Source organism: Tyto alba, unplaced genomic scaffold (genome assembly GCF_018691265.1).
Source record: "Tyto alba isolate M040663 unplaced genomic scaffold, T.alba_DEE_v4.0 Super-Scaffold_29, whole genome shotgun sequence".
Taxonomy (NCBI): Eukaryota; Metazoa; Chordata; class Aves; order Strigiformes; family Tytonidae; genus Tyto; species Tyto alba.
The window spans coordinates 11,594,493-11,618,287 of NW_024881303.1; the positions used below are offsets into that span (position 1 = coordinate 11,594,493).

The 23,795-nt window shown below is 41.3% G+C and overlaps 1 protein-coding gene across 13 annotated transcripts in view; it reads right to left on the bottom strand.

Annotated features, from left to right (window-relative positions):
• Positions 1-613: 613 nt before the first annotated feature.
• KIF26A (kinesin family member 26A) overlaps positions 614-23,795 on the bottom strand; it is a 121,886-nt gene continuing 98,704 nt past the window's right edge. For all 13 annotated transcript variants that reach the window (XM_042799118.1, XM_042799113.1, XM_042799117.1 and 10 more), the window contains 10 exons: positions 16,782-16,991; positions 14,749-14,842; positions 14,019-14,281; positions 13,581-13,764; positions 13,124-13,283; positions 11,246-11,408; positions 7,307-10,691; positions 3,636-3,826; positions 2,616-2,766; positions 614-2,080 (listed from right to left, as the gene is read on the bottom strand). In XM_042799118.1, the coding sequence (XP_042655052.1) occupies positions 1,905-2,080; positions 2,616-2,766; positions 3,636-3,826; positions 7,307-10,691; positions 11,246-11,408; positions 13,124-13,283; positions 13,581-13,764; positions 14,019-14,281; positions 14,749-14,842; positions 16,782-16,991 (4,977 nt within the window). In that variant the 3' untranslated portion in view covers positions 614-1,904. The remainder of the gene's footprint in view (positions 2,081-2,615; positions 2,767-3,635; positions 3,827-7,306; positions 10,692-11,245; positions 11,409-13,123; positions 13,284-13,580; positions 13,765-14,018; positions 14,282-14,748; positions 14,843-16,781; positions 16,992-23,795) is intronic.

Here is a 23,795-nt window from a genome sequence, read left to right on the forward strand (position 1 = left end):
ACTAAGTGGTTGGATACCATGCTGTCAGGGCTACATAAGGAAAGAAAAAGAGGGAGGGAAAAATTTCACACATTAGAGGCTGTTTGGCCAAATCACTGGAAAATACACAAGATGGTGTCATTAGAAGCACTAGCTTTTCATTAAATCTGCCTGGAGTTACCCCAGCCAGCATCAGCGGGAGATGAGGACCAGGCACAGCTACTGTCTAACCAGAGAGCAAATGCAGCAGTGTCAGAGAGAAATTAATATAGTCATTTGCTACGATGGGCCTACAGACCCCAGGGCTTGACTTCAGTTCCTAAAGTTTTCTTGTGTTTTTAGACCCATTTTTAATTGCTTCATCTCATAAGGGAAAACAAGTATGTGAGCCGGAGGTCTTTGTTCTGTAAACTATGAAGTGCTAAGAGAATATAAGTATTATCATCGCTATTTATTTTACCCTTTGGTGTTTTGTCACTCCTTCCTGATTGGTTTATGATGACTAATGTCAAAACTCTGTTCCCAGTTATCTCTTGGGCGAAGAGATAACATAATATGACATTTAATACAGTGTACCACAGGCCATCCTCTCTCTTCCAAACATTAAAATCACACACATAGAAAGAAGCAATCGTAACAATAAATGTATCTTTTATTCACAGATAAAAACTGAAGCAAGCTGTTATAATACATATTTGTACAAAGGATTTGAAAAAACCATAAAAAGGAAGATGATTAGAAAATATGATTCATTATGAAATGTGGTATTACATACACTATTAAACCTTTTCAAAAGTATTTGTTTGGCAACAATTTATCAATAGTTTCCACACTTAAGTGGCCTCCTTCAAAAAAGCACAAATCTCATGCAGCATGTATAAACTTGATCCTGAGGGTTTGCCTTCCTTAGAAAAACTGTAAAAAGATATACTATTTGTCTTAAAAGTTCAAAATGCAAATGCTATATTTATAGTCAAAACTATATAAAAATATGGACCTAACTTAACATTTACAAAAACTTTTTGTTCCTTTTTTTTTTGTTTGTTTTATGGTTTTGGTAATAAACATAATTCTCAATTCCTGCAGTCAGAGAGGAAAAAAGAAAACCAAAACAAACCACAGTGCCCTTTGTAGACTTCCTCACATTAAGTTTACGACTCCAAAAAGACCAGGTCTGTAATAAGCGAGGTTAGTAACCAAGGAAATAGGTAAGCAGTTAATATATATCTATATATGTATATATAAAATGGAAAACAAACATTTATTTTGATCTGAAAAAGTAATAATACAAAGCCTGAAGGTAAAACAATCATCTCAAAATGCCATAATACACCTTTTCAATAGATAAATGTTCATAAAAATATCTTGAACCCTAACCAAGAAAACAATTATAATACAATTTTAATTCTGCTACATAAAACAGCTTTTCCATGAAACAAGAAGGCAAGTTCAGGTATGAAAACATAATTTACTTATTGCTTTTGCTACAATGTTGTTTGTTTTTTACATATAGTCATAAATACACTATACAGTATAAAATATTTCGTAGGAATACATTTTGTGGTCTGCTTAGGTTTGCTGGCTTTAATTCTAGCACCAAATACAAAAATGAAAACCAAATTAATTTTAAAGGCACTTCCATTGTATATTTGTTTGTCAATTAACATCTTGGTTTGTAATAAATTTATTCGCTTCCCTCTGGTAGAAGCAATACTTGATCCTATCTTTGTACAGTTCAGGTCACGTTGAGGCACCAAATGAATTATGAACATTCCCATCCCTCAGCTGTTTCCTTCTCTCACAACACTCATTGTTGCTTTTTAGTCATCACCTTTCCTCCTTCACTTCCCAGCTACTTTATCTCTTTACTTCTTCATGTCGGACGATCCAGCTTCACTTCCTTCAGTCCCTTGAAAAACCTCTCTTCAGACCTCCACTTCCCTTACTCCATCTTGCGTATCTGTTATTCCAATATCAAAACAAGTCACTATCATGATATGTGACTTGCACAGATTAACACACTGCTCCAGTTCCTCTGTCACTTGTTCCAGTGCCTCCAGGTACTCCTGTGACTCCTTATCAAGATCAGGATCCACTTCAACTGTCAGACAAAAAAATTAGTAAGAGAAACTGCTCATAGCAAAACATTATTCTATCAAAAGGGAGCCAATAATGTAGAGCACAATTTTATTTCTCTTGAACTAAGAAAGTTTTTCAACTTTGTTCAGCAGATGCAAAACTCTACTTTGAGGCTCCAGTTAAGCACAGCACTCAGTCTGTGAACAAATCTCATGCCTCAGTTTCCCAGCCGTAACATGGATATGAAAACATTTTTTTCCTTCTTTGTGAAGAAGGAAAATAAAAGGTTATCTACATATTTAATATTAACAAGCATCCCGGTGAGTCTCTGCACTGTTTTGGCAATCTCCTCTGGTTGGTTTGGTGGGTTTTTTTTGTTTATTTCCAGTACTACTCAGCACTGAACAAATCCCGTATCAGATATACTGGAGTCACAGTATTTTAGGGCTCAATTCAGCGAAATATCTTAGGAAGTGCTTAACTTTTTCGGTGGGACTGCTCAAGTGCTGCAAATTTGTTACGTGCTGATCATACTGCTGTTTTAGCAAAATACTTACAGTCTTCTTTCCACTTGTTTGGATCCATCATCAGCCTGCACTTTGTCTCTTCCAACTCTTCCTTCAAGAATTCATGCTTTGCCTTTACTTCTCTGATTCGCTGCTGGCGCCTTTCTAGTATCTTCAGCTTGGTATGGAAATACATCAGACCCTTTTAAGACACAGAAAGTCCATTTCATGAATTTGCCTGTTATGAGCTGACCTCTAACAGTTTGACACAAATTGCTCCCACCTCATTACCTGTAAGAGTTATAGCAGGTGCGTTGTTTTGTTTGGTTATGCAGTTGGTGGTTTTTCTGATTTTTTTCTATTTGAAGTTTACATTAATGGATTCTAATCTAGAGGAACAGCATGCTACATCACTTGAGCATTTATTGCACTTCTCTGAATTAACAAACATCTTAATACATTCTGAAATTACTACTGTTTGTAGAGGGATTTTTTTTCCAGCAGTGCAAATTATAAACACAGACTAATAATAATGTTAGAGTTACATTTAATCCTAAAATGTATGAATTCTTATTTTCTTAAAAGCATTCCTACCTTCTCAACATCCTGGAAAGGCTATTATAAAAGAAATGGGAAAAAGCCATCAGAAGAATATAGAATTCTGGTCTCCAAAATAGAATTAGTTGAAGTGCTTTCCAATTACAAGTAAATTAAACTCAGTGTATCCCTGATTTAATAGAATTCTGTCATTAACATAAAGAGTTAATGACGCTATAGTGGAGGAAGCCTGTAAGGTTTCATCATCCAGAGTAAGATTATAAAGTCTTCTCATAATGTATTCATTGGTAACTTCCATTTATACCATCAGTCATGTTAGACACAATTAATTTTAGACAGTAATCATTTTGATTTTCTGTGCTAAGGGTACCCCAACATATGAATTGTAAAATTAATAATTACAGTGCTTTAATTGCAATCAATTTCCTGAACACCATTCTGGCATTCAAGCAAGGACTCTGCCTGTATACTGTAATTTAAGTTGTCTACAGTTGTTGTAAAATATGTGCTGACCTCAGTTTCCTCTTGTCTGTGTCGCTGTAATCGTTCCACATCATCAATCTCATAAACTTTAATTTCAAATGGCTCTTTTAAAGTGCCTGGCAAAGGTGGTAGATCAACCCATTGGCCAGTGACGCTGGGTTTTCTTCCTAGGGAGGCAGCATCTGGCAACGGAGCAGGAATCAGTCTACGACGCTGGAGGCCTAAAATACAGAAGACAAGTGTTCCTCAGACTCTAAGAGACTAACAGACTGCAGAACATGCCACAGTGAATTAAAGAAAGGTCTAGGTTCTCAGAATACGTAGGAAAAAATGCTCTTCTTGATCTCCTTTTACTAAAATACCCTCAGGCTGCTAATTGAGTTACTGTCTTGACAAAGTATGTTTCATTTGGTTCACGGATGGGAGTGACAGCAGTCCCTCTCCCAAAGCAGATGTCTGAGCACCAGTTCTTTATTCTCTCCATACAAAAATATTTTGCCTGGATTAATTTTTCTTTGGTGAGCTACAGTGGTATTCACTACCTTACAATGGCAATGAGATAGTGAGTAATTTCAAACCAATCCTGATAGTGGCAGTTGAATCTGGAAATCTCCTGCTCTTCCAGTTAAAGCCAAGCAAGGCTAAGATCCCTCTCACTGTATTACATCTTCGCAAAGAGAAAACAGTTCCCTCCAGAACTACTACCAATGCTTTAAGGTGGTAAATACCAGCAGTTTTCAATGACTTTGTGAGATTGGGGAGGCATTCAGAAGGCAGCGACCAACCAAGTTGTAACCTGAGCCACTTCTGATGTTGAGGCCTATCACCACCCATTTGCACCAGCATTCAGAAGCTCAAAGCATCACAAATCTCACCAATTCCCCAACGGGAGGGCTGTCCATTAACAAACAAACAGCATACTGCCACCTTGATGCATCTGCTAGGGATCAAGTTTCCTAAAGCGGAGACTGACTTTTGTCCTTCAAAAATACCGGTACTTTTGTACACAAGAGTTGGCATTTTGGTGTCCAGCATTTTTTGTGATTATAAATCTCTCTTCATTCTCTGAAAGGTTGACCTTTACGCTACATGTGTCAAGAATGAGTACATGCAAAGAGCTGGTCAAGCAACGTTAACAAGGCTGCAGTCCAGTCCTTAGGTAAATAGGAGGGCTGAAGGCCACCGGAACCAAGCTGAAATATCACATGGTAGCAGTAAGTATAAGCAGCTTTTGGGTGACTGGTGGCAATGAATTTATGCCTAATTTCCTCATCTTTCTGAAAACCAGCTCAGAGGTAAGGAGTCTTATTTCTTCTGGTCTTCTTACAAAACAGAACACATCAAACAGATGAGACAGTGCTGCTCAGAGGACAGTGCTGCCAAAATAACTTCTGGGCTGAGACCTCTCCAGAAGAGTACAAGAGAAGGCTGTCAGGTAAGCCCTGTCACAAATTTCAACATGAAATGAAGACAAAATCCCAACAGGTACCCCCAAAGCAACACACCTCCACGGATACCTGAAGAGTTACCTGCTTTATAGATTCTTAAAAAAAAATCCCTACTTCTTAATTGCACCCTTGCTAATCTCTAAGTAACAAGAACAATCACAATGAGAATGTTCTGGAAAGGGGAAGACCTGATTCTACTTCTACAACACCTGTTCATGATTCCCACAACCCCAATTCATTTAGCCTGAATCACCACTATAGTCCTGCCTGCTGAAATCACCTGCTGTAACTTTGCTCCTGTAACCACTTTGGTGACAGCAGAATCCCTCTGAAGTGGACGCTGAACAGATGCAGAAAAACACATATACTAAGCAGACAAACTTCATATCCTTCCACTGTACCAGCCAGGGTCGAGGTCATTTCTCCAAGGATGAAGTTAAAGGATAAGGGGACAGGGTTTCTAGTGACACAAATGGGAGTAGGATCTGTCCTTAACACCAGAGACTGCATGAGTCAAACACAGTTTGGAGCAATGTAAGCTACTCCAAGAATCTCTAGCACTTTGAAAAGATTGCAATATATTTTAGGCCAATAATGGGTCTGCACCAAACTTTTCTTGCAAGAAATATTTCATGAACTTCCTAGGAAACTTTAACGTAAAAAACACATTATTGTCTAAAACTCTACAGCATTCCAAAAAAGTAATACATCATTTACTGATATAGAGCAATTTCAATTGGAAAAATAAATAGTTCATCATTTTTAAAGACCTTATAAAGCATTTCCTGGGGCAAAACCAAACACAAATCCATTAGTGGGTAATGCCTTCTCAATATGTGTGCAACTTATACAGCTGTTAATATTGATTTGTAGGAAAGGTTTAAGAGGTTGATATGCCATGGAAAGAGAATGGCAGAAAATGTTGCACTAAGTTTCCAAAATGATTTATCACCTGCTGAAGCAACTCAGTTGCTTTGACCAGAAAGCACCATGAGATCTACGTCAGTTTAACTCATTTGGTTTTACTGACAGAATCAAGCATCATGGGTGCCTACAGGGATTAAAATAATTACTGCTTTCCAACTAAAAGCTCAGATTCAGTGCATTGCTGATATTAGTTCCTAATATTATTTTCAACAGTGTGCTTAGGTTGCTGAATGAGGCTGCTGATCATTAGCTATATGGCATCGCTTGCCACCAATTCTTTATGATACTACAGGACTTCAACCTAGATCAGTAAAAACGAATACTGTAACAGCAGTCATATGAGCATGATTTTGAAGCTGGCTACAACTAGCTGCACTTACATGAGCACCACCTGTGAGAGCAATAAGAAAAGGCACTGGAGAGCAGAAAAGAGGAGCTGGCTCTCGCATGCCCACCTTTGCATGGCATGGTCAAACGTGTCTGACAGCACAGTAAGTGAGCCAGAGCCACTTCTGAGCAACCCCCCCAGTCAGTTACCTGTTGCTTATAGTATGCACACGTACACTTTAAAATTTCTTTATAAAAACACTATTACAGCGCAATACAACAATTTTGCAATGAACTGGCAGCATTCATGTAAGAGTTGCTGCATCTTATATGTGCACCCTACTGCTCTGCCTCTAAGCCTTACCTTTGAGTAATCTAATGCACATTCAGCAGTCCTTATTAATTCACACTCTTGTCCCCTCCAGGCCTATTCCCTTGTTTCCAAACTACATTCCCAGCCCATCTCAATGAAATTCCCTCACAGACACCTGGCAGAAGAGCTCCTCTTCTCACTGCCCTTCTTTCACCAGTCTTCCTTGACACCTGATCATCACAAAAACTCATCAGCACCCACCCAGCACCCTCACTCTTTCCAACCAACCCGTAACACCCTCCTGTTTTGGGCCGCTGCGGTGCTGCACTCGCTGCCGACGCTGCTGAGGGAGGAAGGAACGTCTCCCCGTCTGCCGGTGGCCATCTGCTGCCTCGTCCCTCGCAGGGAGGCCGCCGGCGCCCCGGGGCACCCAGCACCTCTCCTGCCCTCTCCGCCACAGCACCTGTGTCACACCTGCAGCTTTGAAGTGAAATAAATGACAAGTAGCTGCTGTCACAGCGATACACGTGCGCACGCAAGCGCGTGCAGGCAGTCCACCTCCCCGCTTACGAGTTTCCCCAAAACTTTCTCTCCCCCTCTGTCAGAGACACCATGAAAACCCACCGTCCTCAGGGATGCAGCGGAGCACCAGTGGACACCTGGCCACCTTCTCATTCATTTCTTACCTGTTGAGCGTTTCTTGGGGGACTTGAGGCTCCTCATCCGGCCCGGCGATGACATCCCGCTTTCGCTCATGGAGTCATGCGCCGAGGAGGCGCTGCCAGTGGCCTCACTGTCCCGAATCATGCTCTCGTAGCCGCTGCTGCCCCCACTGTGGTAAAACAGAGCCGTCCGCCCCATGGCCGGCGGCAGCTCCCCACTTAGGACGCTGCTGTTGTCGCTGCCGTGCCCGCTGCTGTACCGCTGAGGCCGCCGGGGTGCCGTTATCTTGCTGTACGGCGACGGCAGCACCGGGATTTGCGACTTCTCATCGCTGAGGTTAATGCCGCTGTCGTTGCCGCTGTCGGAGTCGGTGGAGCCTCGGAAATGGCCCACCTTGGCCGAGCCGCCCGACACCAGCTCATTCACACGGCTGTTGGCTGCCCTCATGGCCTGCTTGGTCCCCATGATGGTCCCTCGGCCGGGTTTGCCACTGACAGGCTGCACGGAGCGGGGGGCCGCCTTCCCGCCGGGGGCCATGCCAGAGCCCTTCCCCACGGGCTGCGCCAGGGACTTCACAGAGGAACTGAGAGACTTTGACCCGCTGGCAGAGAGGCCCCGGTTTTTATTCCCGTTCGCTTGCACCTTCTGGTTAGCTGTGGGTTTTGTCTGGCTGTTTTTGCCGGGCGCAGGGGCGGTGAAGGGCGGTGGTAAACCCACACCAGAGGCAACAGGAGGGACCCCCAGCCTGGGGACGGAGCGCCCTGCCCGGCTGTTGCTGGTGCTCCCATTCTCTCTCGCCATGCTCGCTTTGGATCCGACTGACGTCAGGCTGTCGCACCTCTCCAGGGACATGTGGCTCCCGTAACGGTGTACAGCTTCGCTCTTCGATGACTTCGCCTTTAAGCTGGACGTCATCTTGGGCAAAGAGTGGTCGCCCTTCAGGTTCATTTTGCTGCTGGCACTTTCACTGAAGTAAGACCCAACTTTCAACCGCAAATCTGCTTCGTCTTCAGCCTTTGGTGTGGCAGCTCTGGCAAAGTCCAGGCTGGAGGCTTTTCCCCCACCGTTACCCAGACCAACAGGTTTCTGCTCCAGGCTTGATTTGCGTACAGGAGGTGTTGGAGGTGTTGGTCCACCTGGCCTGGGCAACATGGTTGCCTTCTGTGGTGCGCTCTTCTTTCCCAGAGATGATTTCAAGCTGCCAGTGGTCAAGGGAGCATCTGAATTCCCTCGGGTCATTGCCTCTGACAAAGTACTGTTAGCATGCGACACTGGCATCACTCCCAGCGTGGTGGCTCCTCTCTTCAGCTGTGGCATCTTCATCGCAACTTCTGACTTCTTTGCAGCTCCGCTGGAGGATTTGCAGGCCATTTCGCAACCATCCACAACCCTCTGTGAACAGGCGAGCATAGTCTGTGACTTCGTTGGCCTGGATGCTGCGCCAAAATACTGGGCAGCTTTTCCTGACTGCTTCTCAGTACCAAATGCATGAGATTTTGGAGACAGTAGTGCATCTGCAGGTTTTGCTTCCAACTGATAATCAGTGCGCAACAGCCAGGGATCCTCAAATATACCATGCGGATTCTGCAGCTCTTTATAGCTGAGGACAGTATTATTGTGGATTGGAGACGAGGTAGTTTTTGTTTTCCTAGGAAGACTAGAATGTATTGTTTCTATTACAGGCGTATCACGAGAATTACTAAATTTTATTTTTATGGGTTGATCAGTGACACAAAAAGCACTTTTTATCTGAGATGCTTTGGTAGTTTCAGAGGTTTGAGGGCTTTTGCTGAGGCCTGAGGACAGCTTGCTGGAACTCAAGCTCTCACTCTCCAGTTCAGAGAAGCAAAATCCACTGTCATTCAGAGCGCTTTTCAGGGGGACAGATAAATGGGATGAATCCAAGTTGAAGGGTTCCTCGGACTTATTACAGCTATAAGATGACTGTGCGACAAAACTGTCACTGGACTGGGCTCCATCACTTTCAATAGTACAGATACTGACTTCACTAAGCCACGAACTGATGGAGGAACGTCTGCTGCTGGTAAAGGGATCTTTAGCAAAGGGCACAACGATATCAATATTTACACCAGTAGAAGTCTCCTGTGAGGTATAAGCATCAAACTCATCATTTATGCTGCTGATAATACTGACTGGCCTTGAACCTGATGCAAGGGCCTGAAGGGAGCAGTCGCTGTTAAAGCTAATGATACTGGAAGGTCTTCCATTATCCATAATCCCGCTAATGGACAGTTCTTCCACCACAGTGAAAACAAGCTCATCCTCTCCATTCAGCTCAACAGGCTGCTGCAAAGTCACTGTGGTGGTTAGTATATCCCGATCAAAACATTTCCCTCTGAATGCTGACCTGAAGCTGTGTACCTCTATTGCACCTGACTGACTCTGGGCATTGCTACCAACCAGGAACGTGCTTCCTACAGGGTTTTGCTTAGATTTGTTTCCCATCTGCTTGCTCATTCCCACAGGAGGAGTCCGAACTTCATTGCTATTGTCCAGCTCCAAATTCTCAGCTTTGGAGCTCGGTACATGCTCTTTCTGCTGTGGAGGTGGAGGTGCTGGGCTCGGCAAGGGTCTCTTCACGTACAGGGACTTTTCCTTAAAGACACATTCAGCTGTGGCCTTATTCTGCTCCGGATTCCTTGAAGGGCTACACCTTGAGGACTGCAGGGAATCGATGATTGTCTGTCTCTCTCCCTCCAGTATCGAGTCTATTATTTTGTTGTCAGGTCTGCTCTGGGGCTTGGAAAGCTCTGTTTTCAAGTGAGGTGTGCTCTTTTCGTGACAATTGTTGTTGCCACCCCTCGGTGCAACAGCCTGGAAAGGAAGGTTATGTCCTTTTTTGGGAGATGCAGTTTCTTGTGGAATTGGTTTCTTAAATCCTCCAGAAGGAGAAGATGTTTTTTCCTTTATCAGCTTAGACTGTGTATTTTCTGTACCTCCAGGGACTGAACTACAATTGGACACAACAGAGATCTCTCCACAAGCAAATTTGATGGGTTCCTCACTTCCATCAATGCACTCTAACCTTTCTTGCAGTTCAGCAAACGTGTTGCATTTGAAGTGGTCCTTGTCAGAACTCCTACCAATAGCAGAATTGTCTTTACTTCTCTTCTTGTTTAGGGATGGGATTATGGGAACAAACTCTGGAGGACCTTCATTATCTGTCAATTCCCTGTCAGACAAAGCTGCGCCATTGGGACCAACATAGATGACAGTATCACAAGACTGTTCACTGCTGGAGGAATAATCAGGGTCACTAGATATACTGAGGACAGGAAGGTCGGGGTCAAGGGCAACAGTTCGTGGGTGGAACGGTCGCAAATGGGGCGGTCTTCGGACATGCCCTTCTTCACAGGAACTCTCTCCTCCAGATGAGCTTGAGGCATACTGCAAATGATCAATAAGGGAAAAGTTATTTATTTATATATAAATATATATATGTACATATAATTTATTAAAAAGTCAGGTTTGCTATATACTCTGTGATTTGCATATACTATCAGAACTACATCTAGTGGAAAAATGTTATGAGTGTGAATTAAAATAACATGGTCATGCTACACAGATTTTACTCTATTAGGAGTAATATAACAATCACACGTTTTCAGATAATTTCCACTAAATATGATGCATCGTCTTTCTCTTTAACAGTTTCCTCTTCCTTTCTTATTGTTTTTTAATTAATACAAATAGGAGCTTTTTAGATAGTTTGACATATAAGCAAAAAAAGAATATGTGCTTGGAATAAAAAGAAGGGAATTTCAGGATTAAGGATTGGGGGTGGGATGGTGGCTCAGTGCCAAGTCATTTGTCAGTTCCTCTCCTGAGCTTTTATGCATTTTGTATTACTTTTTACCACCGAGAAATCCCATGTTCCCCCACCAAGAGGTTAGGAAAACTCATTTTCAAATGAGTTAATTTCTCCCTGTTTGTGAACCAACCTTGGATTTCTTCTTTCTCATTCGGTGGATTCGCGATGCAAGCTGAATGGTGGTGAGAGTTTCTGCATAATTGGCTGGGGAGTCAGAAATATGTGCAATCATAGTAGTTCTGCAGTTGATGTTCCCAAGTGATTCCCTCAACAACATTGTCAACTTGTTGTCCCTGTGTAACAAATGAGAACACCAGCACGGTTTAAAGAAATTACAATCTTTTTTTGCAGATTTTTACACCACAAGCTGTGCTTTTACTCTCACAGGATATATGCATGTATGGTACGTGTAGATAAGAAATATGCCTCTATTATTTGACCACACTTAAAATGTGTCTAAATGTACACATACAAAGATACCAATATTATAATTATTTATCTGCCTGTGTATTTCCAGTATGATAAGCCATTTTATTTGTTACTTAGACAATTGTAAAATGATTGATAACTAGCTTAGCTATTTCAGGTTTAGCTCATATTACCCAAAAAGCTTATGAGTGCTGTATTTTTAGCTGAGCAGACTTGGTACCTGGATAGCTAAGCTCTGTGAGCTCTGTGAAAACAATTTTGATAATAAGAAAAGAGTAAGTCAACAGAAAAGGCAAGAAATCTCTAAACGAGTATAACAGTGTTAGGTATCAGAAATATATTATCAGTACCACCCAGCTAATCTAGTTTCCATTCTGCCTGCTGGTGTTCTGCTCTGACATAGCAAAGGGAAAGCAGGAATCTGAAGGCTTTCTTGGTGATACAAGTCCTCCACCACAGACAGCAAAGCTGACAGGACAGGTGACATTTCGTCCTCCACTCGCACCTCCCAGACATCTCACCCCAGGGCTCTCTGGAGGGTCCTCCCTATCGCACCCCTGAGCCGGCCCAACATGTGGGAACTACCGTCATGTCTGCTCACTAAGCCATGGTAGGTGACAGAGTTGAGGATCTGCCCTTCCCTATTCTAACCTATCCATCCTCTACTCCATCCACAAACCTAGCAACTAGCCTGAGAAGATTATCTTTCTGACTAATACTGAAAGAAAGAACACCTGTTTGAGATGCAGCACTAGATAAATATGTGAAATGACATGATTGATAACAACGGCACAAAGTTATAATGCATGAAGACAAGCAGCAATTAAATTTAAGGTCTGAAAGCCAAGTTCTGGTAATGGTGTTTACAATGTGGCTGTTATGTTTAACCTGGGCTCCCACAGGTGTGTTTGACATAATATTATTGTCAAGTACACTCCACAAAGGAACACATCTAAATGTTCACTTGTGCTAAACAAATGTGCAACATGATGGTGGTCTTCTGTTTAAATCAATAGATGCATCATTCAAAAAGGCATACGGAAATATCAACATTTGATGACAATACTCGCTAAACTCTCTAATATTTTCTGAAATTTCAATACATTTTTTAAATTTGGTAAAAGGAGTAAAAATTCTATGAAATTTTGATGAAATTGTTCACTAACATCCAGCTGGCTGAGATCGGTCAAAATTCCAAACCCAGGAAACAAAGAGGAAATAGAAAGAAAGAAAAGATTTTGACCATTTTCCCCTGATTTTTTCAACAATCAAACCCTCCCCAACATTTCACCCAACTTAAGTATATATCAATATGCAGGTAATTTTTGGCCGTGTAATTAAGAATTTCATGTTACTATGTGCCAATTAAACAACTGTGTATACGCATATATATGTATAGACAGGTAGATTAATAGATATATGTATCTGTAATATAGAAGTGACCTGAAAGAAGACAGACTCCTCTCTGACAGAACTTCCTTTAACTTCATCTTAGCTAAAAAGTAAATCGTTGATGCAATTCATTGCTAAGGTAACATCAGCCACAAATTTAAGATAATGCAGACAATAATTCACTTACTTATACGGCACATGCTTAGCACCATTAATTAAGGCCAAAATTACATTGCCCAGGGCAGAGAGAGACAGACACAGAGAGCCTCCTCCGTCTCGGCTCTTGCTCAGCACTTTTTCACAGCTCCCTAGATCAATGAGATGCAAACGGCTGCGTCCTCCAGACACTAAAACAAAAAGAGGAAAAACAGTTGTACATCACGTTCTTGCATGGACTCAAGCCAAACGTGGTATGCAAAATACATTCAAATGAGGAAAATAACGAATGCAGCAAGGGATAATGACTGAATTAAATATTAATAGTAAGGAAAACAGATATTAGCCACAGCTCCCAAAGTTAAAGGTGACTCGACTGGCTTGAGGGTTCTCTTCATTTTTTCTTTTTAAGTTTATTGCAACTTACTGCTTAAACTAACCCAAACCACATCATTTAAAAATAAACAATATGGTAAGAAGATTCATACTTCCTCCTTTGCCACTCTTCTCCATGCGATACTGGTATATGTGAAGAGTAAAAAGCATATGTGAATTCCTCCTATCTTCTTCCTCGCATTCAGGTTTGCTGGTACTTCTGGCAGCAATTGCAGCATCCAGGAAAAAGGCAGCTTTCTCTGCTGTCGGGGCCCTTAGCTCACTTTGGTTTTGAAGCTTGAATATAAAAAAGAAAATGACTAATTAGCACAGGGGCATTTGGCTTTTATTTTTTTTTGCTGAACTGGCTAAATCTCTAGGGCACTAAAAGAAACAAATATGTACACCATGGGAGAAAGACTTATAAATTAAAAACAATAAATTTTTTTTTTACCGTCTTAAAAGTTGTCATAATTGTTGTCAGATAAAAGGAAATAAAAAGCAGAACAAAGTCAGGCTCAGAAAAATCTATGTTGTGATATCCATTATACCTGGGTTCCACATATTGGATCTTCTCTCAGATAAACCCCGGGAGACTGGCCATCCTGAAGGCTGCCAGTGGCTACTTCAGCTAACAAATCCTTAAGGTTTTCATCTTTGCCACTGATCTCCACAGCAGATACTCTAATAGAGAAACGAGTACCAGTTTTTTCTTTACGTTCATTGATTAATTTGAAGAGCCAAGAAATTGCACAGGGGATGATACCAAGGCTTTGTGTGGAGTTATCTTTCCCAATCATGGTAAAAGATTTTCCTAGAATGAAAAGACAAACATGAATTTCATTCACCTTTATTGTACAAGACAGTGTCTCTTCATATCACCACTCCACATTACAAGCAATGCCATGTGCTGGGAAACAACAGATGTAAAAATGCAAAGTATTTAATTATTAATCCATTACTATTTATTCAATTAGTTTTGCAATTTTGGTAACTCAGACCAACTGCAAATTAATGTTAAAAATGTCTCTGATCTTTTGATTTTCATCACAATGCACCTACATAAACTTGATCTTGAATAAGTTAATCTGATGTTACGTTTTACGTTTTCAAATTAAAACTTACAACCCCAGTGTAGAAATAAACCATGATAAGTTTGCAAAGCTAATTAAAAAGAAATTCTAATCTATTCATATACTCCAGGTTTATTGTTCCAGGAGCTGACAGCATGTAATTACCAGACTGACATAGTAATTAACTGTAACGAATTTGGGAGCTCACCAAGCTTGACATGACCAAAGCAAAATATGCAACCATCTGCACCATTCACAACAGACTGGATTACTTCTGCTACTGTTCCAGAGCATACCTCAGCCTGAAAGAAAGATTGGAGACAAATAAATAAAAGAGCATATACTGCTATGGTTTTTACTATTCTTCTGTAATGAAATGAATGACTCAATATTTTTGAGGCGCAATATTCTCCCCATTTTTATGGCAACAGTCCTATTATTTTAGTAACTATGCTATCTTAAAAAATAATAAAATATGTTACTACAGCCTAAAATAGTTTTCAATTCTATTAAACCAATTGTCTTGGAATATTGATTCTATGACTAATGTAGCAAACTGAATGCTATCCAACTAGGCTTCCTGCTGGTATAATAGCTTAGCTGAGGCTATTCAGCAGTAGTAGCAACTCCACTGAAATTAAGCTACTCAAGAGCGCTCACAGGAATTAGACAGGCATTCACACTGGAGAAAATGCATTAAGATCCCTGAATAAGATTTCATAGTATCACATTTTCCTCTTCCAGGGGAAACATCATCATCAATAAAGAGAACTTGCTAAAATATTTGAGTGTACTAAAACCAGTTTATCCACGTCAGCAAAGGTTTCAAATATACAATAAGATGATCTATTAAGTATGGCAACTGGGGTTAGGGGAGAGGGTTGGTGTAAATATGTAACGACAGTGAAATGACAAGGCTCTGTTTGCAGGTGCATGGCAGCAAGCTTGCCTTGAGCAACAACATCTGCACAGAAGTGGCTGCACTGGCCAGTGTCACCCAGAACACCACGAACAGGCCACCATAAGGACCCGAAAGAGCCTAGTGGAAACCTGGGGTCAACAACCTGAAGGACTGGTGCCAAAACCAGCAGAGGAGCAGGCTGTGACCAGCCACCTTGCAACCAGGGCTGGCAACACGAGTAGGAAGAAGCCACTTACAGTTCCGCACTTATGTTGCGATCACTCTTGCACATTTCTGCACAAAGATGCCGTTTGAGCTTATGCAGGATCTTAAAAACAGCCTCCTGATGTGGTTACCATTACTTTAGGCACTGATGTGTGTGGGAGGTCATTTTCCATCTTTAGTGCTTGGCTAGAACTTGGACTTAATAGATATATCTCTAGTTTGGGACATAGAAAATTAAACAAAATCCTAGGAGAAAATCTGAGGGTGGGATTCTGAACTAGATCTTGTCATGTTTTCTCAACATTAATATACCACTTTCACTTTGGATGTTTTAAAGTGTATTTTTTCACCCTAATTTTCTTCAGCACTTTCTCTTTTTAAAGCTGTTCTAGGATGATTTTTCTGAACCAAAGATTTTTCCCAGAAGGAAATTTCACATGTCCATGAGTACAATCTCACCAAATATACTGCAGCCCTCAATCCTCTCAAATACCAGCCATCCCATCTGTGTATCAGATTTCAGGTCTGGGGCTACTACCATACAAATACACCCTTTTGCAGGTCAAAAGAAAAGGTATGCACCATCATCAGCATAACCATCAAGATAAAATAATCATTCAAAGCCACAGTATAAACAAACTGTAAAAGGTGAAGAAAATATAAAAGCTCCCTAACTGTTTCAGTATAGAAATCCAGTGGGGTGAGCTGTATCTCTTCTCCTAACAACAGCATTTAGTTTAACACTAAGCACATGTTCATTTCCCATTGAAAGCAGTGGGGAAGGACTTTATTTCAGTGACATCAAATGGGTTAAAACCTAACCAGACGGAAAACTGAATTTCAAATTGGCTGTGTGTCTGTCTCTAACAAGAGAAAATGAAGGAAGATCCTTTAGTCAGCAAATCCATCTCCTAAGCTATTATTCCTTAATTTTACGTCTCAACTGAACTGAATGTGTAAGAATTTACCCACTTGTCTATTAATTACCATGTTTTTTCCAGGCATTAAGGCAACTCATTCAAATAAAATTCCCCAGAAACAGGAGGAACTCTTCAGGCAATCAAATGCAGTGGCCATGAGAAGACTCAGGGGGTTTATGGGAGTGACTCCGGTACCTGTGAAGCATCCTGGGGGAAAACTGCATCAAAGGCAAACATCTTTGGGACAGCAACAACACCTCTTCTGTGACCTGCATTGGACGGCCCGCTTGCTGCTGGATCATAAAACGTGATTTGCTTTTTTCGTGGGTCTACCTTTAGGAAGGACATGGATTCGGATGTTTCATGTGTTCCTTGAGAGGGACAAATCCTTACCATCACTTTCACCTGCAAGAATTCAGAAGAAAGCAACAGCCTGAGTTCCCAGTTACAGATAAACACATGCAAAACATTCCTCCCAAACCCACTCCCCTTCCCATGACACGTTCATTTGTAATATTTAGGTGTGTCAGAACAACCGTGGGACAAAACCAGAGCCAGATTTTCCAGCCTGGTTTCCACCCTGGGGTCTTCAGTGAACTAGTTTTTAAAGGTGCACTTTGTCCCTTCAGTTGACTTTGTTCCAGATTTATCATTTCAATTTATAAATGTCTGATTTGCAGGTATAATTCACTGTAGGTGTAATACTATGCCTAAAGAAAAGGAAACTCTAGTCTCCTACCTTTCCAGTAGTCAATGTGACCGCAAGCACAAAACCATCCACTCTGAAAATCAGTCTAAATAATGCAAGCTCAGACAGCTAGTGCATTCAAACTAAATCTAGGAACTTTCAATTCCTTGTTCACATTCCTCTAATAAAAAAGTGATTCTCTTATAGCTTTCCCAGGCAGATGCCTTTATGCTGTCATTGCTAGGCTCATTGGTGGTTACAGATTTAATGGGAAAGAAGGGAAAAAAGAAAAAAAAAAAAAAAAAAAAACACAAAACGTTAAAAGGTCAGAAAGCTTGAAAAGAAACCATTCACAAAGTACATTTCTATTGCAGCACTGCAAATGCTGATTTTCTACACATGGCATTTTAAGACAGCATTTTGAGAGAGCACATGTTGGCTGTGATTTCCAAAGCAGCTTATGGGAGGCTAAGTGACTGGATCTCACAAAACTTCAGCAAAGGCTGTGCGCCTCCTTCTTTTAAGCTTCCTGAAATACTGCCTCACACCCACTTACGACCATTTTTCTTCATGAAATGCTCCTAGATCAGAAACAGCATGTTTTATACACCTTGCACTGAAGTAAATTACTATTACAGATGCAACTTCAACTCAGCACTGCCCAGCAGATCAAACTTAAGAGAAAAGTAATGCTCAGTCAGAGTGACTTTCCATGGCCAGTATGAAATGTTTCAATAACCAGAAGAACAGTATTAGCTCCTTATCCAACTAACAGACAACTTTCACAGCACCAGTGTTAACCATCTGGTTTCACTGGGTGAAGAGCCTCCATAGCTGTGATATACCATAGCCAACACAGCTGCAACAATTGTATTTTCCAGAGCTCCCATCAGAAGCTTCATCTTCTGCAATGCAATCACTGATCCACAAAGCACCCACACTCCTTTTACAGCACTTGCACTGATTTGTAAGAGAAGTAACAGAAAGCAACTCCTTTGCTGCAAAACTACCAGGTGAAGCCTCCAAACACAGAGCACGTAGTCACTGGCTGATGAGCTGGCGCTTGGCACTGGTGAGGCCACACCTCAAATACTGTGTTCAGTTTTGGGACCCTCAGTACAAGAAAGTCATTGAGGTGCTGGAGCATGTCCAGAGAAGGGAAACAAAGCTGGTGAAGGGTCTAGAGCATAAGTCTTGTGAGGAGCCACTGAGGCAACTGGGCTGTTTAGTCTAGAGAAAAGGAAGCTGAGGGGAGATGTTATCACTCTCTACAACCTGAAAGGAGGTTGTAGGAAGGGGGGTGTTGGTTTCTTTTCCCGAGTAACAAGCAATAGGACAAGAGGAAATTGCCTCAAATTGCACCAGGGGAGGTTCAGATTGAAAATTAGGAAAATTTCTTCACCAAAAGGGCTGTCAAGAATTGGAACAGGCTGCCCAGGGAAGTGCTGGGGTCACCATCCTGGAGGTATTTAAAAGGCATGTTTCTGTTGTGTTTAGGGACATGGTTTAGTGGTGGACTTGGCAGTGCTAGGTAAACAAATGGAGTCGATGATCTTAAAGGTTCTTTACAACCTAAATAATTCTATGAATTGGGCCCACTTCTAGCCCTGAGGTGGATGTTGCATTGGGAAGCTGGGTTGGAAAGCATGCATCTCTGATAAAGAATGATCCTCCTTGTCAGTAACTTTTTGCTGCTAAATTTAACCTTAAATCTGCCAGAACAATTTGACTCCTACATACTATGTCCTGGGAACATTATGTCATTGAAATGGTCTGCACTTATTACACTAACACATTTTTTGTGCCTTTACAATAAAAAAAGTGCTTGCAGTCATCACTTCCCCATCACTCCTGTATCCAAAGAAATTATGGCAAAGGAAGAACCAAAGCTGAAATACTAATTCAGCAAAGCACAACATGGGAAACGCAGGCAACAAACCGAGACTGGAGCTGGCTGAGCCACCCTCTAGGACTGCCCTCCATACCAGACAAGATGCAAAGGTGATGGCATGCACACTGAAAAGTAGTGCCCAAGTCAGGATGATCCATAGCAGATGGATGGGTGCAGCAGTAAGCACCGTGCTGAACTGTCCCTGCCTTTATCAGCTGGGGAGGGTGGACAGTTTGAAGATTTCATTTAGGTTCTCAACTGTTTCATTTTTGTAACTCCTCCTTTCTACAAGGGCTAAGCTGCACACAGGCATCCCTGAACAATTACTCAAGCATCCCCACAGAAAATATTTTCCACAAAGCGGCTATAAAAGCCTTCCCCCAACATTTTTTCCAAACAAAGAGGTTAAGAAACATCCAACCCCTCCAGTAACACTGCAGGAGACTTCACCAAAGTAGCAGCAAATTCTTCCACCTATTGACTCAAACAGTCCCCTGATTTCAACACTTCCTTTTCTTTCCCCTTTCATAATGATACGAATATGAAAATACACTCACAGAAAACAAGCGAACCTTAGAATAAATGAAACAGCTGCTTCAAAAGCAAAGTGCATCAGAGGTGACACACTCAAGGCTGTTTCCCCATAAAAGCTCCATGAAGCCAGCTTTGTGTATTAGCCTGCTAGCTCAACCTTGACATGCTACCAAGGTGCTCAGAAAAATAACCTCCCTCGGGGGGAAAAAAAAAAAAAAAACAACAACCCAAAACCTAAATATATATTTAAGTATAAATACCCACTTCAGGGTCACTTGATTAAAATGAATTTTAAAATATATGCTGTTTTCAAAGCACTTCTCTAAACAGTCAGTTCTGTTTTCTCTTCCACCTATTATTAGATTATAGCAGCCAGAGCTTGGATAAGAGGAAAATTGGTTTGCTCCTGACCTAAACAGCAAGTTACGTTTATCAGAGCGTTGCTCCCTCTAATACAAAGACGGCTTCACCCCCAGAAAAACCTTGTGTGTCAAATCAGCTTTTTGAGATCACCTCTCTGAAGCAGAAAGATACTAAAATATCTTCCCATAATGGATCAGATCCCAAACTTAACAGGCCTCAAGGGTCATCTTCATTTCTACAATGGAAGTGAGCTTTCAAAACAAAGGGGAAGGGGAAGACAAGAGCAGTTTGAAGGAGCTCCTCTTCTATTTCTTGGTGTATAAAAGCTGATTTGCAGAGTAGAAAACCACTGATTTCAAATTTAGTTTCTCTGCCCACTAAATCTATCTACAGGGGATAGATACAACTCTACCAAAAATGCAGAGTTATAATGTATCACATACATTCACCACGCTGAGCCAGACCCTGACTTCACTCAAAAATTAAGCAGAAATGTTCATGAAAGTATCAACAAGGACAAAGATTACTCAAACATATCCCTTCATAACAGCAAAAACTAACTGCAGACAGATCCTGGGTACATGCACTTACTTTTAAGTATGTAAAAGAAAGTTTTGGTGTTATACTATTTATTCTTCTTACACTTTTTGCCCTCCCGTGTCTCAGTACCAAGCTGAAGTGGCAGGTTTATATTCTCGGTTCTGAAGTTCATCCCAGTATTCTTCTGGGATGAGTACTGCAGAAAAAGCAGCGTATTATAGAGCCAGCATGGTTCCTGCCTTAAGGATCTACTTAATTGCATCTTTCCTGGGTCTCCCCATCTAGTTCTCATACAAAAGGCATGCTCACCTGTAGAGATAGCAATGTGCAGTGCAGGAAATCATCCAGATACAAGGGCTTGCAGTGAGGGGAGGATTCAAGAAAACACAGGAACCTGTAAATCTTAAAGTAAATTTGGCCCCGTTTTGAGGGAGCAAAGCAGCAATACTTGAACTGCACTCTAATACTTTTATTTGCTTATGAAAATTAATTACTAGAATTAAGTGAAATAACATTAATTTCAGGCCTACTCAGGATCACACGCTCTGTGGGCAGTTATTCAACAATACGGCCAGCTTTCGGGTGGTCAGTTCCAACTGCAGCAGTACCAGCTACTGGCAACACTTGTACAAAGCAAATAAACACAAGATAAGGAATTTAGAGGAAAATGAAGAAATGGAAGAATAAGACAAGTCTACAAGAATAAGACCAGGTCTGGGGTTTTAAAAAAAAAAAAAAAAAACAACAAACAAAAAAAACATAGCTAAAAGGAATAGCAACCAGGGCAGGGAGAGAGAAAGAACACAAGAAAGGAAAGAACACAACTACAGCAATTCCAGAGAAGTCATCTCAGGCTCAGGGCGCCACTGCCCTGACCACTTTCAGACCCCTTTAAGGAAAGCTAAAATGACACATCCATCCTGTGGTGGGGGTAACGCTTCCTGCTAGAACCGGGGATTTTTAGTAACTCCTTTTTTATCCCCTTTTGTGTATTTCTTCTTCAACGTCACAGAAAGATGCAGAGTAAGAAAAAGAATTACAAGTGGAAGTTATCAAGGATATGAGGATTTGTGCATAGACATTCAGACAGACATTGAATAGTGGACAGAGGCTCCATTTTAATGAGGATGTTGATAGAAAAAGAGGATAGGTTTGTATTTGAGTTCAATTTCTGCAAATAAAAATAAAAGAAACACAAACATCACAATACTTGGACATTATTAACATTTTTCTCAGTTCCTGAAGACAGCCTAAATCATGCAAACCACTGAAGTATCTCATTAATTAACTGACTCTAATCTTGTGGGTTTTGTGCACTGGGGGTTAACACCCCACTACTGAACTTTCCAGATTCATGTGTCTGCAGGAACCAGGAGGTCAGCAGAATTGCTGAAGGAAACCCCATTAAAATCAAAAGTGTTTCGGAAAAGAGGATGGCATATACATCCTGGTACACCATTAAGAAATAAATAATTTTTAAAATAAACAAATGAGCACATAATTTGTAAAAGCCCTAGAAAGGGGTGGCATAAGGTCAGAGGTCCACCCAACACAACGGGTGTAATTTTAACCTTCGCTGGCAAGGCCACGAGAGAGAGTCATAGCAATCAAGGATTTTTTTTTTTTTTTTTTAACATGTCAGACTACAGTGGAAGTCAGGGAAAGGAAAGGCTGCAGAAGCAAACATCTGCAAGCTAGAACTCATTTGCTCCAGCTATGTAAGGGCAAACCCAGTGGATGGAAGTTGAAGCACAAAAACAAAACTCATACCACAGTTTTATGCACACATAAAGAATTTTAAGGGAAACAAACTGGCAAAGGGCATATTTCTGAACAAAACGGAGGGGGTAAGGGGGGAAGTCATTGCCCTCCACACAGGGGACATGTGGAGAACTCTGGGGCAAAACTCCATACAGTTTTAGAAACATCTGATGAGACTACTAGAGAAACACAGATCTATATAATACACTCAAATACCAGTACTTTGTTGGAGCCCTGAGCCAAAGCTCTAGAACTCAAGATCTTTGACCCTTATGAAAGTCAAATCTAGATGCATATTTAACAATTCTGACCTAAACACTCAGAAAATCTCAGAAACTGAGGGACGTATATCCTTGCTGGTACCAGCCCTTCCTCCTCCACTGCTATTGTCTACCCTGTCCCACACCTAAGGATCACAAGGAGAGACTTTCTTCCCCATTACCACGTGGCAGCTGCTGTTCCCATGCTGTGACCTCCTCCAGTAGTGCTGGCCCCCAAGTGCCCCCTTTGTGCAGACTTGTGATTTCCAGACCTCCCCCTGCATACTGAACAAGCTGGAGCTGAGGAGGACAGGACAGTGGAGCCACAGCAACCAAAATAATGGGCTAGATTCAGGACTGGTCAAGATTGTGCAGAACATCAAGCATATGTCGGTGGCAGAAAGAAGGTTTTGAAAAAGTAAGACAAACCAAAAAGCCATGAAAGACAAATTTCAAAGCAACTCTGACAGCAAGACATGAATGTGAGACTGATGGCCAAAGGCAAGCTAGCAGTTTTGTCTAATATAGCCCATATATTTTGGATATGCTGAATTGAATGGAGCTACGGCAAAGCCACGCGTCAATGAACACAAAACTCCTCCAAGACCAGTGAGGCATGCATCGTCCCAGAAGAAATCACATCCAAGGCTGAATTTGTAGAGAAAAGAGCTAGTGATAACAGAGAGAATGTCACAATCCTACACAATTTTTGACAGAAACAGCCAGGAGACTGAAACAGTCAGGTTCACATTGATTATTACCCCTTAATCAAAAGAGATGGAAGGGCTATCAACTCTGAGACCAGAGAAAGGGAAAGGACTGGTCTCACACTTAAAGAACCAGATATTTGAATTCTGTTTCTAAGACTATCATGGACCTCTGCTACCTGCTTTAGACAATCAATACAAAAAAGTAGTGTGTATATATATATGTATATCTCAGCAAGTTGGCCATTCATCTTTCAGTGGAGTGAAGGGTGCCAAATACTCTACACGATTTAATTTGGGGCAGACATGTAGACAGAGAAGACTCCATGAATTCACAAAGTAATGACTATACTCCATGGCATTTTGAATGCTGAAGAAATTAAGACCTTGACCCAGCCAAGTATGTTAACACAGGCATAACTCTAACATATGGTATTTCCTTTGAAATGAGTGGATGTGCAGTGT